The 16786-nt window shown below is 41.7% G+C and overlaps 1 protein-coding gene across 3 annotated transcripts in view; it reads left to right on the plus strand.

The window, feature by feature from the left end:
- LOC138106359 (probable acyl-CoA dehydrogenase 6) overlaps positions 1 to 16786 on the plus strand; it is an 83592-nt gene that overhangs the window by 17591 nt on the left and 49215 nt on the right. For 2 of the 3 annotated variants that reach the window (XM_069006844.1, XM_069006845.1), the window contains one exon: positions 13011 to 13161. The exons of the other annotated variant lie outside the window; for it this stretch is intronic. In XM_069006844.1, the coding sequence (XP_068862945.1) occupies positions 13146 to 13161 (16 nt within the window). In that variant the 5' untranslated portion in view covers positions 13011 to 13145. The remainder of the gene's footprint in view (positions 1 to 13010; positions 13162 to 16786) is intronic. 3 annotated transcript variants of the gene reach the window in all.

Raw genomic sequence — 16786 nt, forward strand, 5'->3', positions numbered from 1 at the left:
ACAGATCTGTGCTATCCTCTAAAGTTAATTTTGTTGTTTTCTTCACAACTATATATTTCTCTGTTAAAATGAGACCTTGTGAGAGTTTGGACGTGGAGAGTCACTTGGAAAGAGTGTATGGGGTTATTTTTAACCCTTTCTGTAATACTAAGCCTTGTTATTCTAGAGAATGAGCATAGAAGGACCTGGGAGGAGCAGTCACTAGAAAGGGATTTAGTAGTTAAGGTGACACTGGGTTTGATGGTATCTAAGAAAGTAAATGGAAGATGCTCAGGTATTTCTGTGGATAGAACTAGAAGGGATATATTTGTCAGAAGTGAATTCATTTGTCCCAAACCATTTCTGTATGGCAGTAGTGGACCAGCTGCAATGCTTGTGCTTGGTTTAGTAGACTTAAGTATAGTCAGGTGAACTGCTTGATCTTTTTCTCACTTACAACAGAGTGCAACAGTAGTTAATAAATAATAGTTGCACTCTAATGGTTTGCAAGAGAAGCCTTTGGGCCATGTTTTCAGACACCAATGAAAAGGTAAAGCAGCACTCACAAGTGTTTACCAGCTATCATTTTGTTCCAGTTTGGTCAAATTTAGAGATATATCCTCTGAGAGGAGGCATAACCACCCCTCCCCCACCAGGTTCAGGAAAAATAAGTTTTCCTCTAAGGAAAAGTGAAAGAGATAAAAACTATGCAACAAACACATGGGAAAAGGAAAATAATGCTAAATAATAAAATCTTTTGCTGTGAAGAAAAAGCCTGGGAAAGTGTCAGAGTCCTCCCTTTGGTCTCCTCGGAGCTGGGGCTTGGCCAGGGCCAGGCCCTCTGTGCTCGGTGGAAAGTCCTCCCGATGTGTTCTGATATTGAAGCAATCCACAGAAAAAGGGAAAAAATCCGAAATTTCAGGGAAGGAAAAAAGTTCAACTCTCAGTCTCTCTCCAGAGAAAAAGAAACTGATAAACTGGCCTAAACTGGCTGGAAAAAAAAAGTCGTTATCTCTGTGTGACCTCGAACAAGCTGCAAACTGCTTTGAAAAAGTTTTGCTCAGTTTTCCTTCCCCCTCTCAGGCTCAGTTTAAAGGCATAGAAAGGCACAAAAATTAATTTCTGGGCATAGGGCAGCGATATGGGATACACATCGTAAAGCCACCCCAAGACACATTTATACCTGTTTTGCAATCAAGACGTAATTTTGATAGGCCTCCAAAATCCAGTAGACCAAATCAATCGCTGCTTTATTTGAATCTATTTGATGACAAAATTTGTGATGTGTGGCAGGGTTTGGAGACCTTGATCAGATAAGCATAAGAAATTTCAGGTCCTTATTGGACCTTCTAATTTGGTGGATTGGATTGAAATCTCAGGAAAACAGGGTTTTGTATATGTACATATAAATTCTGTGTAGTTGAGACTCTTTTTTCACTCCTCCACTGTTGTGAAATGCTGACTATTCAACTCCCATCTAGTGTCTTGCAAGTGCATGATGAAATTCAGTTGAAAATGGTAAGGGGGGACAGTTTGCTATATTTCACAGATCATCAGATATTTCTGATCAGACAAGGAAATGAGCACTTGAGTTCATCTTTGGTTTTTTCCTCAACTGTGCACATGACTTGGGGAACGGTTGTGCTTCTTTTCTTCATGGCTGGTTGGGAAATGCAGCCGTACCTCTGGGAATAGCTTGTTCAGCTATCAGTAGCAGCCAGCAGAGAACTGACTTACTGAAGGACAGCCAGTCTTTGTGGAAGAGATAATCTTCCTTTAAATGTGTTGTTGATAGAGGGATCAGATTAGTTCCTGGGATTCTGCTTTTGTACTTGAGATAAGGCAAATCCTCACACTTGTGGCTTATAATGCAGAACACAGAAGTACCTCATGCAGTTCAGGTGTGCTCATACCCATACCTTAGGGGGCAGACTTAGGAATTTCTGAAATGTGGTACATGTACAGGTAGTTACAGGTGATGTCAAAATGATACTGAGAAGGCAATTTAAAATGCCTCTTTCCTGGAGAAAGTTAGAAGCATCTAACTGGGAGCAAATGGCTCACCTGTGTATGTGCAATTACTGCTTGAGCTCTTGACACACAGTTTTCTCACAGCAGACCTGCCATGCCAAATTCACTTCTGTGTATCACAGGCTTTGCACAAACTGCCAGACCCATGTGGTGTCTCGAAGGTGACTAAGAGCACCTAGAATCTGTTAGCAGAGATGAGAGCATTGCAAGCAGCTGTTGCTGTTCTGTCCCTGTTCTGCACCTGTTCTACTCTGGGTTGTGCAGGAGAGTCTGTCCTCCATTATACTTGACTTTCCTCCAGTTTTGCAGGAAATTGTCAGTCTTGGGGATTTTCAAAGAGATGTATCTTCTAAAAATATGGTGTCCGTGGTTTTATAATTGTAAGACAAGAATGCACACTAAAGAGAACAGTTGAATATATTAAAGAAATATTAAATAATATAACACCTGAAAAGAATATAGGGATTGAGACATTATCAAGTAAGACACGCTGTTCAGGAAGTTTCCATTAAAGGAGTCTTGTTTATTCTTTACTTCCGTGGATGAAATGGCAAGACTGTCTCTTGACAAAGCTTGGCCAATGAATGAGCTTATACTAAAATAACTTGGGCATTACAAATCTCTGTAATTTACACATTGTTGGAGTGAAAGCGTCTCTGGACTCAGGCCCAGAAGGAAGCCAGAGCACAGGGGTTGAATTAAAATCTTTGGATAAGCGAAATACATGAAGTCACACCAAAGTGAAATAGAAGTATAGATTTTTTTCACTTTTAGTAGAAATATATGCTAAGTGCCTTAAACATTGAAAAGCTGCAGCAGAGACCTTAAACACAGTTCTTAACTGCAGCAGGGGTACCTTTTCACAGAATTTTTTTACTTTGGACAAAATATAAATAGAACTATACTGTTCAAGTTTTTTAGAAGGAGTGTTCACATAAACAATAAGAGCTGATAGAAACTGTATATGCAGATCTGTGTAATACCTATGTAACACTTGTGTAAGACTTACCACTGTTAGAATTAGACCAGGATAGGTTAAGAAAAGGAAAACTAGAATCGTGTGTTAATCTTATTGGTCAGTTAACAAATATAATCCACATTTCTGGAAGAAAAAATATAGAGCATATAGAAGAAACTAGAATTAGACGAAGAAGCTGGTTTTGCCTGCTGTTGCTGTTTCTGCTTGCCTTTATCATGTAACCCCCTTGAACTCTGCCTTCAAGAAAGCTATGAGACTGTGAAATAAAGAACTTAGCAGAACAGCAGCCTCCTCTGCTCTCTTACCCTGGTCCGAGAAGGAAGGGTATCCCATCCAAGCTCACCAACACGTAACTGTCTTTTCCCAGTCTCGAGATGCTTGACATCTGTCATATACCTAAATGGTGTAATTTAAAAGCTTTCTGAAAATATAAATGCACCTCTTACACTTACATGTCAGTACACTGTGTGGTGAGTTTTAGAAAATTATTTTTGTGAAGTATAGGCTCGATTCAGTTTTACTCACTCGCTTTTGCATTATGCTGAATGTGAAGGTTGATTTCTTCCATGGGGTTGAAATGGGGAAAAATATTGTTAAACAGTCATTTTGATGTTGGCATGGAAAATCTCTGAATAGCTATTGACTTGTCAACACCTGCAAATCCCATTTTACAAATTTTGAATGACATCTGTCTTGAAGAAGAGATTCTACAAGATTGCAGTAAAAGTTTGCTGTTCCTAGTTGTGTTTCTATCCCCAGCATTTGAGCATGACAAGTTGGAGTCCAGGCTGTGCAAACCTGATCATGTGTAGCCGAGTAAGAAGAAAGGAAAGGAAAAAAAAATCAGACAAGAAATGTATTTAGTTTTGATTCTCCTAATCTAACATTTCTAATTCCTGGTGACCCAGTTCATGCAAAATCATAAGCATCATTAATAATCTATTCCCTGGGGATCTTGCATAAGTCACTCCAGCATCTGTAGGGAAGTTCAGAGGTCCCCATACAATAAAGTGCCTTTTCATACAACTGGAAAACAGGTCATGTACCTACTTATGGCAGGAGGTTTGGAACTAGATGATCTTGGAACTAGATGATCTTTATGGTCTCTTCCAGCCCAAACCATTTTATAATTCTGTAGAAAGGAGGACAGACAAAGGCATGGACCCAGTTATTTGTGACTCTGTGTGTGACAGGCAAATTGCCTACAGGATAAGTAGTGCACACAAGACTTAATAGCTTCATATGCTGCACTGTAATAAAGAAGGATAGTAATAAAGGAATTTAGCTCCTTGGAACTTAATATTTAAATAGGGCTAGAGCTGGCCATTTATGGTTTTCTTATTTGATGGACTGGAACAATTGAGTTTGTAGGCAGAGGTGCAGAGAACTGAAATGTGTTTTTAATCATGCTGTGTTCTGGGGAATAGATACCATCATTTCACAACAAACCTGAAAGTTATCTATACCTCATCATTTGTCATGGGTCTTATGTTTATACTGCTTTTAGGTCTACTTTGAATTCATGTTTTAGTCTCATGTAATACTGATATACACATCAGAGAGTGCATGGTGTCTTTGACTAAGTGAAGTAGGAAGTGAGAAAATTGGTTTTATTCCAAAATACTTCTAAAATCTATTAAACTGATGTGAGAAGTATTTGGATATCCTACACTCTGGTGTGATGGCACAACCCTGTTGAAAGTCTTTTATAGAGTTTGTCTTAATAATGCACTGTATAGTAGATTTGAGATCTAAACAATCCATGTACCCTCAGTTTCTCAGCTGATTATTAATTTTTTTAAAAATGTGAACTGTTTTTGAAGTGATGATACATTAGAGATGGGAGTGAAGGATGCTTTAAAACTTCAAAACTTGTTCTTTAGTCTGGATGATCTGACCAGTGCAAGACAGCTCCTTGGCTCATTTATGGTGAGGCAAATGGGTATTTGGGGCCATCATAGCTTGAATTGCTTTATTTACCGTGTGCCTTGCAGCTCTGAGGGATGTATAAATTGCCAGGTTCCCTGAACTGGAGGCTCAAGGAAGCATGATTGTATATACATTTTAAATTTTTACATATATTGCAGTAAAGTATATCTTATTTTATAAATAGTTTGTGTATATAGAGACAGAATTTTTCATTATTTTTGTTCTATGAAATCAAAAAATCGTAGAATGCCAGTTGGAAGGGGCCTCAAGGATCATCTGTTCCAATCTTTCTTGGCAAAAACATGGGCTAGACAAGATAGCCCAGCAGTCTGTCCATCTCAATCTTAAAAGTGTCCAACATTGGGGAATTCACCACTTCTCTGGTGAGACTGTCCTAACAGCTGACTGTTCTCATGTGAAAACTTATCCTTTTGTGTATAATCAGAATCCCCCCAGGAGTACCTTGTAACCATGACCACCATCTCCTTTATGTGATTTCCTGTAAAAAGAGAGTCTCCATATTTGATCTTCTTTGTGCCTTGTCTCTGAACCCTTTCCAGCCTGTCCACATCTGTTTTGTGTAGCAGGCACCAAAACTGAACACAGTATTCCAGGCATGGCCTGACGAATGCTGAGTAAATTGGGATAATGACTTCGTTATCTCTGATGGTGTTGGTCGTGCTGACGCAGCCCAGCATCCTGCTGATTTTCTGTGCTGCAGCAGAACACTGCTCACTGATACTGAACTTGTCCAACCAGGACCCCAGGACTCTTTCCACAGAGCTGTTCCCTAGTCAGGTAAAGCCATCTTACCCTGCTTAGGTAAGATGTTCTCTCTGCAGAATAGCATCAACATGCTGGAAGTTCAGTGTGGTAGCCTTAATGGGCTTTGTTTTTCTGGTCTCCCACATGTTTTAAAAGAATGGTGTAGAGAACACCTTTTAAGTGAAAACATGAACAGCATTCAGGGCAAACTGGATTGATATCCACAGGGAATGGGTGCACAATTCAATGTGAAAACAGAGGATGGGAAAATAGCAAAACCCTAAGGCTCTGTGAAACAGTATCAGTCTTTAGGGGTGGAAAGAGCACTGAGCAGAACTGGTGGGTTGGATGTGCTGGGCAGAGTTAGTGGCAGTCTTGCTTCTGCAGTGTGGTGCCAGTAAAATCGGAGTAGTTGTTTTGGTTGTTTTGCAGCTGACCTCGTTGACAGAAACATTTGGAGAAGATGTGTGAAAAGTTTATTGGGCCAGAGGTTGGGGACCTGGCACAGGGTTTGGGAGGAAATGTGAAAGAAGCTGCAAGACAGGGTGAAGATTTGTTTAACACTATTATTCCAGGTGTGTTTGGTTTTGTGCTGTCATTTCAAAGTAATGATCATCTGCAGGAAATACGGCTTCACCCTGTTTGCAAAGAAGAAAGAAAAATAGAAGTGTGGTCAGTTAAAAAAAAAATTGTGAAAAAGAACTTGAAATACAGCTTTGTTTTTTAAAATTATTTTCCTTCAGTCCATTCATGAAACCCTTTAAATATCTTAATCTTTTAAGGTTTTTCCATTAACATAAAGAGGTTGGAGACTTTTTTGAAAGCAGAGACTTGTGAAAAGTGTCTGTTTAAGTATTTGAAGTGAGGACTAACTGTGAGAAACAAAGTCATAAGGAAAGTGTTCTTCCAATCACCAGAACTGTACATACACTGAAATTTAATATAATTTTTCTGGTTTACAGACCAAGTTTTGAAGTAAGACCTCGGTGTCAGGGGTTTTTGTGGCCTTTTTTTTTTCTTTGTTTTGTTTCTTAAGCAGAGGCATGGGAGACCATTTGTGATAAAGTACTTCTTGCAGGACAGTGTATTTCCTGAAGAATGTGCCTGTTTGTTCTCTTTGTGCCTTTCTGGGGTGGCCTAGAATAGCTGATTTCTCTGTTATCTCTAGGGCAGTAGCTATAGTTTTCCATAAGACTGCAAACCCGCTCTGTGGCCTTGCCTGCTCTGGGAGATGCCCTCAGTGCTGGGTAGCAGGAGCCAGGAACATGGCATGACTCTGGAGGAGGGCAGGAACTTTTTTTGTGGGACCTTTGAAACACCATGACCTGTGTACATGCACTTCCCTTGAGCCTGTGAACTGGCAGAAAATGGGCGCTTGCCCAGAACCTCAACCACTTACAAATCAGCTTCACGTGTACAGCTGAAAGGGGAAACAAAGATGGAATTTATGAAAAATTTCCATGAAGGTGTATCACAGGGGAAGGTATTTTGAGTTTTTTGTGGTATCATTAAATGTTTTAAAATTCTTTGAGAGTGAGTTGAGTCAGCATTTATTCTGTTTCCTATACTGTGTGTCAAAGGAAATGAATGAGACTGTTTTTCTCACCCTTGAATTATTATTTAAGAACAGGATTTTTTTTTTCTTTTTACATTATGTATAACCTGTGAAACTCATTCCGCAGAAATCACAAGGAGCAAACTTTAATAGGAATCCAGAGACTGTTAAATAAATGTATAGATGGTGGCACCATCAGTTACTACAGGGAAAGTGATTGTATTTCTGATTATCAGCTGCTCACTTAGCAGGTAAATACACCATTTCACAGCTTCTTGTTCTCAGTGGCCTCACCAACTCCTCCCTGAATAGCACATCCAGCACTGCTCTGTGTGCTGGAGTGTAAGCCTGGCAAAAACAATCACAATACATATTTCAGCTTGTTCAGGATCCTTCCCCAGCCCAAGAATGGAAGCCTTTAATTAGTCACAGAATCATAAAGTTTGGAAAAGATCTCTTAGATCATCAAGTCCAATCATTAGCCCAGCACTACCAAGTTAATTTTTGCCCTTCCCTCCGTCTTTGTATGTTGGAATGGTTGTGATCATGGGTTTTTTTAGGTCATTATTATCCATATTTCTTTTCTAAATCTTACCAGTTGTTTTCAGCCACCTTTGTCTGCTTGTGTTTCCCACTGAGCCTCATCTCTTTCTTCTTGCTTTTTTTCCCTCTTGAGAGGATTCTGGTGGGTCCATGTGTAATTTCCCTAACAACTTCTATTTGCTGCTTCTTCTATTTTAACTGACTTTGGAAGGACTGAGGGTAATAAAAATATTTTGTGGAAAACTAATGAACATCTGGGTTTAAGGAGGGGGGGAAATCTTTTATGATCAGATATTTTTGGTATTACTAACGACCTCAAAGTCCTGAAGAATGAGAATATTGAGGCTTTTTTAATCAACATGAATCCACCAGCTGTGGATTTATTCTTCAAAGTCAGTGCCATTTAAGAGAAATTTAGAGAGATAGGCTTTGCACTGTGTGTAAAGCTTATTAAAGATTAAATTGCACTTTTTTTTTCCTCAAGCTAGTAACATGCTGTGTTTCCTTTAACCTGGCCTTTTGTTTGTTTTTGCTCAATAACATTTTTGTGAGTTATATTTTGGAAGATAAAGAGATTATCTTACTCATTCAGCATTCTAAAAGGGTTTTGCTTTCCAAGTTTCTCTTCTCATAGCTGAGCAGTTCAGGTTAAATCCTGGTATCATGGAATTCCATGTTTACAGACCAAATCAAAAAGCCTCTGAATCCATTTTACTGGCTTTTTGGGCTTTGATTGTTTGCTTGTTTTAGGTAGAATAATGAGGGGGGCTTCCCCCCCTTTTTTTTTTTCCAAGAGAGATAGCATGGGAGCAATTTGCTCTTCTGTAGCTGGTGTAAAGGAGCTGTTAGTTGAGTTTGTCACTCAGAGCTAGTCAGGAAATTCTTTCCAGTGTGTCCAGATGCTTCCTGTGCACAAGGCTGCTGTCATACTTGGCACATGATTAAAAAAAAAATTCACACTGGGGCTGCTTCTTATTTTGCTTTTAACCAGGTCCTTTGGCACCGTGGAGGGAGGACAGTTCTGCTGTCTGGACAGTGGCACTGTGCTTGGGGTTGTTTGGGAGAACAAAAAGGAACCATGCAAATTTATTTTTTTTTTAACTTTTATAACTTTAAAGTAATTCATATTCTGCACGTAACAGGTTCTGCATTGTTAAAAAAAAATATTTATGGCAGCTGATACTTGTAGCAGTACTGTATTTCAGAGGAGGAGATGTTGGCATCCTTGCATTCTGGGGGGTATTTGAGCTGATCACGATTCATCCTCTGACCTCTTTGTGGATTGTATTATTTTTTTAGATGCTTTTGCATGGTAAAAGTTGTGTAAGCTGGGTGTTTCTTGTTGTTCCTGTAAAACCTGTGAGCTGCTGGACCTGTAAAGGAAGCAATTATGCACCTGCTACCTTTGGACAGGTCGCACCTGGACTCCCAGGCACCACACTAATGAGATGCCCAGATTAACTCGATTCTCACAAGAATAAAGGCAGCTTCCTACATATTCTCCCTCTTTCCTTACAACACAGTGTTGGGAATCCCATCCTCTGTCTCTGCGCAGGTTGAAACTGGATGCCATCAGGTCCCATAGCCTCAGAGGAGGATGTGGAAAGAGGACAATACAAGAGGAAACAAACACCAGGACGAAAATTCTTTACATACAACTCATTCTGACAGGAAATGTTCTGCTTCTTCCGGCAGAACTTTGTAACTATTTTCGAGATACCAATTTCACTTTATTCTGGTTTTGCATTTATTTCTTGCTACTGAGAATCCAGTTTCTTCTCTCCTAGAAGATAGATGAATATTTTGATCTTTGAAAAGTTTTCTTCATCATCAACTTACAGTCACCAGCAGATCTTTAATGCACATGAAAGATGCTGTGAGTTCTGCTGGATGGTACATTTAAAACTGAAGGAACCCTCAGTTTTGGAGGTGACCACTGAACATTCTTCTGTAAACTGCACAGGAACTGGGCTAGCCTGTAAAGTCACTTCATTGTGTAACCCATAAGCAGCTCCAAGGATTTCAGAGTAGCACCTCCTTGAGACGGATCAGAATCTGGCCACTGCATGGATTCTGTGGTGCTGCCAGCTAAATTAGGGAAAGAAAGGAAAACACCCATTTTCTGTTATGAAACTGGAAAAGCAGTGGAAGATAATGAATTGGACTTTCTCTAAAGATATTTTTCAAGCAGTTTAGTTACGTGTCTGAAACATAAAATATGTAAATGCAGACGATTAGAAAAACCTTCCAACTTTGATCTTGCTAAAGCTTTAACAGGTTTTAATTGCTTGCAGGTTTTAGACAACTGTTGCGGTGGCTAAGTCCACTTTACACCTCCCAGGTTGCCCTAAAAGTGGTCTCTCCCTATAACACTGTGCTAGAAAGTTCTCTCTTTGCCTAAATTCTGCTGGTCACTGTCCCTCTCCCCCCTCCCATCCCTTTTCCCATTGGCCCCTGTTATGCCATTCAACCTTGCCTCTGCCCCCTTGCCCTCAGACTATTGGTTTTGGGCGCTCTCAGGATAAAACCGGCATGGGTTTTCAGTTTGGGGGTTCTTCTTGTCTCTGTTCTCTTCGGGGTGTTGCCATTAAACACCTCGGAATTGCATGCAGAGAACCCCTCTCACCTCTCTGTCTCTGGTTCATGGTTAGACTGTGTGTGTGAGTGGGTGTTTGTGACCACCTGCGAAGGTGAGATCGTGTGCCCGCGTAGGCGCTGGCAGAGCCCCGCCTGAGCATCTCCATGTGGGACCCTGTGGAATAAACACGGCATCGATCCACCAAAGCTCTCTTTCCATAGACAACAGACTTTGAAACAATCTTAAATCCAAAACCTAAAATGATGAGATTATTAATGTAGAATATTGTTACCATTGCAGCAACCATTACCTAGATCTATAGCATAGTGTGGTTTCTGCAAGGAAAAATGCGCAGCAAAGTGGTGAGGGTGGAGAGGGAGGACACATTCTATATTGCACCTTGTGCCTGCATGATGGGCAGTCAGGAGGGAGCATCAGGTCTTCTGTCATAGTTTCAAGCTGTCTGGGATTCATGAAGAGTTTTGTGGATGGGCTGCCCTGCATGGCTTTAAAATGTTTTGCCTGGGTTTGGATAGGTCTGTGTTTGTGGTGTGCACAGTCTTCCACTGATGGATTTAGTCAGGAGAAACTGAATAGAGAGTAGGTATGTGGACATGGCTGGTAGATCTGGGGGTTGAACCTGCTTCCTCTCCTACCACTCCAGTGAGCACTGTAATTAGCTTGTCTTTGATGAAAGATGGAAAAAACCTTCAGCAGAAACTTTCCATGTCCTGATGAGAGATGAAGGCACACATGTGAAGGGTGGTGATCTCTAACACTGGCTACCATCATCTTCTTTCCTGTCATTTGAATGAAGACACTGGTAGTGCTTAAAATAAAAAATAGTTGATATTTTAACAGAATTTTCCCTTCATTTCACAATTTTATTTATTCAATGGGTAGTTGTGAGCTGTATTCTGTAAATGCCTCCACATGCTGAAGGATCTAATTTTCCATGTGGGAGTACAGAATAAACTTTAGAACACAAAAGATTGCATGGAAAGGTGGAATTAATTATAAAAAATTACCATCAGAAGGCAGATTATTATACAGAACATTCACTTTAACATTATGAAACAGCTTTTAATTTAATATGAAGTTTAATCTGACAACACTCAAAAATAATCACAAAGCTTTGCAGTTTAATTTCTTGTAAGGGAGTATCCTTAAAGGTAGTTACTGAAGCGTACTAAGTTTGGGAGGAAAGAGGAATTTAAATGTAAGTTCTTCTGAATAATAGTAAAGGACTTAATTGAAATGATTAATTTCTGGTCATAACAGAGCTTGCTGAGAAAAGGTGAAATGGAACAACACCCAAGTCTGAGTCCCAAATATCCACTAGCTTTAAAATATGAGAGCAGCCTTGCAGGGAACAACACTGCGGTTGGGTGTACTGGTGGATGAAAAGCTGGACATGACCTGGCAAATATGCACTCATAGCCCAGAAAGCCAAAAGCATCCTGGGCTGCATAGAAAGCAGTGTGACCTGCAGGTCAAGGGAGGGGGATTGTCCCCCTCTCCTTTGCCTTTGTGAGAAACCATCTGCAGTGCTGCATCCAGCTCTGGGGTCTCAGCACAGGAAAGATGTGAGCCTGTTGAAGTGAGTCCAGAGGAGAGTCATAAAGATGATTGGAAGGATGGAGCACCTCTCCTATGAGCAAAGGCTGAGAGGGATGGTGTTGTTCAGCCTGGAGAAGACTCCAGAGAGACCTCGTTGCAATCGTTCAGAGGGAAGGGAGCTTATAAGAAAGGTGGGGACAAGCTCTTTAGCAAGGCCTGTAGTGATAGTGCAGGGAGTAATAGTTTTAAATTAAAAGAGGGTAGATCCAGAGGTAGATCCAGATTAGATGCAAGGAGAACATTTTTCACATTCAAGATGCTGAAGCTCTGGAACAGGTTACTCAGAGAGGTGGTAGATGTCCCATCTGTGGAAACGTTCAAGGTCAGGTTAGACAGAGGTCTGATTTAGTTGGAGGACTCCACGCTCAGTGCAGGAGTTGGACTAGATGACATTTAAAGGTCAAGCCAAACCATTCTATGATTCTACATAGTTAATTTAATGGACATACAAATGTAAACAAAAGCTTGCAAAGAAAAGCATTGTCATTTAGTTGATGGCATTGTTTAAAAAGAAACAAGAAAATTAGGTGGTAAATAAGAGGAAAAATCAGAACATAGGCACCGATTTGTCTGTGGCTGAAGTTGCCAAATGTGAAAGTAGACAGTGATGATGTAAGACTTGTGTTTTGCAATTATCCCTGGTTTTGGAGCTGCACAAGCCCTTACACGTTTCCTTTATATCTCTAATTATGTCATCTTATTTTAAAAGGAAAAAAAACCCAAAAAACTAACCAACCCAAGAGCTACACTTACAGGGTTATTCCAGTGAGATGAAAACCCTCACATGGTCATAGTTCTTTTTGCTTCTATCTGGAGGCCACCAGTGTAACCAGGGCCATGATGCTAGGTAGATGGTGGGTGCCCACTGGGAGCCAGCTTCCAGGAGGCTTCATAGCTGGCTGCTGAAGTGCAGGGATGGCAAACTCTGTAGCAGAGCTGGAAAATGAACCCTAAATTTGGGAGTCTAGGTAACTGTGATGAATGTGGGAGGCAGGAGATTCCTGATCAGCGTGGTTTGTGCTTTCTTTCAGAAAATCTTCAGGCAGTTACTGTAGTCCAAGACTTGAAAGATCCCAACAGATGAACCTTGCAGAGAAGTGTTTACCTTCTGCCTTCTCCCAGCGTCCCTGCTCAGCTTTCAACTGCCCTTCCCACTCTTGTCTGTGATGTTCGTGAGTCGAGGTAGTTTGGGGTTTTTTGTTGTGAGAGTGGTAAATTCCAGAAAAAAAGGGGGATGTTTTAAAAACATATTAGAAAATGTTCTTGCTGTTCAGGCATCAGGCTGTGAAATCACTTGGCAGGGATGGTTTTATTTCAGCTGACTCTGGAGAACCTGAAGAATGCCACAAATGCATTTTTAATGGTCAGCTGCAATTTTACTCATAAGTAACAAATTGCAACCAATCAGGGCGTAATTTAGGATGAAAAATGGCTCAATGATATGAAGTCATTCTAAAGCACAGGGCCAGATGAAAATATCCATGTGCAACATAGGCTTTGAACTCATGTTTGTGAAGCTGATCAATAAAAGGCACAACCAAAACATTGCTCTTCTTTTCTGTGTGTGAGATGTGTGTCATAACATATCTGCAAAGGACAAAACTGGAGGGATTATAGTCGGGCTTGTTTTCAAGATGATACTCTGTTAAGACCATATGTCCACATGGATCTGGCTCTTGCAACAGTACTTTCAGCACTCGGGCTGCTGGCTGAGACTTGGATAATTGAATATAGTGTCCCTGCTGCTTGCCTGTGTCTTTTTAGCTGCTGTGGGGCAAATATCACATTTCTTTAAATAACCTCTGTGCAATGAAAGGCCTGAGTGCTAGTTATTGGGTTTTGGCTCTACTGCACACCAATGAGAACTGGGGACATATTTGCAATTTTAGTTTTTTGAAAACTGAGATTGTAATGAGAGAAAGGAAATTATGTGGTAAATATGCTTCCTCCGCTTCCGTAGGACATCTTTCCTTCTTGGTTTCCAATAAAGCCCTCAAGCTGCCTGGAACCAGGTAACCAGATTAGTAAGTCTGTCCTAGGTGTTTCTCTGCTGCAGACCTCCCCTGTCTCCCAGAATGATTACACCAGTGCAAGGCAGAGCAAGGGAATGATGAGACAGGTGTCAAGTACTGTGTGCAGTGATTTTAAAGGCAGCATCCTCACTGACTTTAGTAAGCCCTAGATTAAAGGGCAGGAGATGTCTAATGCAACATCTGTGTAACTAAGGGAAGCTCCCTGAGCCACTCATGGATATGTCACCCAGGGGGATGGGCAGATGTCACCATGCCCCTTTTCTTGTCCAGAACAGAAGAGTGTTTAAAGTTTGGGCAGAGGGATACCTGTGATGAAACAAAACCAATGCTATGTGGTCTGCAGCAGTGGTCTTTGGAAGTAAGGGGGGGAACTGAAAGCTGTTTTTATGAAACCGTGATGTGGTTTGAGTCAGTTTCCTAAAAATCTCTTATGTCATTACGTGCTCAGTTTCCTTTAATCCTTTTGGATATTATCAAGCTTAGCCAGATTAATTTGAGGTCCCAAAGATAACCAGTTCCTGAGTGTCTGAGAAAGTCCTTAATGGGCAAGAGGAGAGAGACAAAAATGTGTGCTACCAAGCAAAGAAATGTGGTGTGAGTTGAAGCTGTCTACTCCCTACTTCCTTGGGCCAGTACCTGTCTTAGCTGCTCCCTCAGCACCAGCTGGAGCCAGCTGCATTTGGAGCCACCTACCCCATACACCCCAGCCTTTTTCCTGGCTGCAGCCTGAGGGCCTGGAGTGGGGAGCTGGTGGTGCAAAGCCTGAGCACAGAACAGGGGGAGCAGAGCACCTGGAGCTCGGAAAGGATTTCCCTCTACATGATGGCAAAAAATACCACAGTCTAATTATTTTTAGTTTGCTTGTTCACCAAGCAGAGTAATGATCATCACTGATGCCATAAATATTTATAGAAAAAAATTCCATTCCATTTTCCACTTTCACTGAGGTTTTTTTATCCTCACTGTTTCTCTGTTTGTTGTCAGGTTACCCACCCGATCAATTTTTCATCACTCTACACTTGTGGGGCTACTGTAATGTTGCAAATATTCAGATTTTTGTGAGAAGAATTACTGCGCTGTTTTTGCAGGAGTGCTTTTTTACTATATATTTTGCATGTTGGTAATAGAGTGTTTCTGTATTGTTTTGAGATGGTACATTACAGTTGTTGAGTGTATTTTTTTTTTCTTTTGGATGTTTCATCAAAGCCTTCACTGGTTTGGTTTTTCTAAGAAAATCTTAGAAAATCATTTCACTATTTTATTTATTCAATGGGTAGTTGTGAGCTGTATTCTGTAAATGCCTCCACATGCTGAAGGATCTAATTTTCCATGTGGGAGTACAGAATAAACACAGTTAGCTGTGCTTTACATATTAATGTATTCATATATATTTTACACAGCCTTAATATGTTAAAGAAGAATCAGGGTGTTGCAGTGGGGATACTGCAACACGCCTATATCCAACCAGGAGTCCCGTGGAAAAGAAACAAATATATACGGACGGATTCTTGCTAGATGTTTCAGAGATGTTTATTTCCCCAGCCGCATGGCCGGGCTCTGCTGAGGGACTCTGCTCCAGTCGCAGGACCCGAGCTGCTTTGCCCGCGCAGGGAAACACAAACCAACCCATGGGGAACGAGGCTGAGCAGGGGCAGGGAAACCCCGTGCCTCCCCCCCAGGGCCCCTCTCCCAGGGCTACATGGCAGGGGGAGGAGACCCCAACATCTCACCCATTTTATTTTAATAAAAGGAGAATGAAGACAATTGGATAACCATAACAAGAACTGCTTCAAAACAAAACAAGCCACCCTCCTGAGTCTTTAAATGTCCAAACAGATTCTGTGGAACATCTTAGGGCTGACAGAAGGGAGACAGAACTCTCTGGACATGCCTGTGGGGAAACTGAGGCAGGAGAGGGTTCAATCTCTTCCCTCCCCCTTTTCATCCCCCCATCGGCATCGGAGAGGAATTGTAGGGGAAACAATTGGCAAAGGCAGGGTTTTGTGAGGGGAACCATGGATGAAAAAACGGATTGGGAATACACTGGGGGTAATAGGACATAGGGTAAAAGGGAAAGGTGGGATTAGGAAAGGGAGACTGTAGGGGGGGTTTACAATGGAGATATTGTCTAACATGACTACAATTTTTTGCATATATACTGCCTTTTACAGGAACACCATCAGGCCCAGTGACCTGCGATGCTTGTAACCCTTTTCTACCTTGTATGATTTTGAATTCCACCACCTCTCCATCTCCCAAGCTTGGGATGCATTTTTCAGGGTTATTCTTTTTAATAGCAGTTCTATGCACGAATATGTCTTGCTGGTTATCACATCTTGTTATAAAACCATAGTTTTGTTTAACATTATACCATTTCACTGTCCCTAAGATCTTAGCTACTATGGTCTTTTCCTTTTTCCGAGTGGCTGCTGTTTTCTGTCTCGCTGTGTCTTTGCTCTCTCTTTCGGTCGCTCCCGTGTTGGAATTATCGGCGCGCTTTTCCCAGGGTCACGTTCGGGGCCGCGCGGGCCGGGCCGGGCCGCGCCGCTCCGTTCTCCGTGCGTCGCCTCCTCTGGTCGCAGCTGCGTTGCCACTGCCAGGCGCTGCATCTCGGCCAGGCCCCCAAGCGATGACCCCCCCGTGCCCCGCTCCAGCACGCGTTCCGGCTGGGCACGGCTCCACTCTGCCGCTACCAGCCGCCGCCCGCGCCCCGCCCCTCTCGTTCGGGCGCTCACGGGGCTCGCTCCACCACGCGCTGCGCGGGGCCGGGCGGG

The sequence above is a fragment of the Aphelocoma coerulescens genome, chromosome 2, assembly GCF_041296385.1.
Source record: "Aphelocoma coerulescens isolate FSJ_1873_10779 chromosome 2, UR_Acoe_1.0, whole genome shotgun sequence".
In the NCBI taxonomy this organism is placed as follows: Eukaryota; Metazoa; Chordata; class Aves; order Passeriformes; family Corvidae; genus Aphelocoma; species Aphelocoma coerulescens.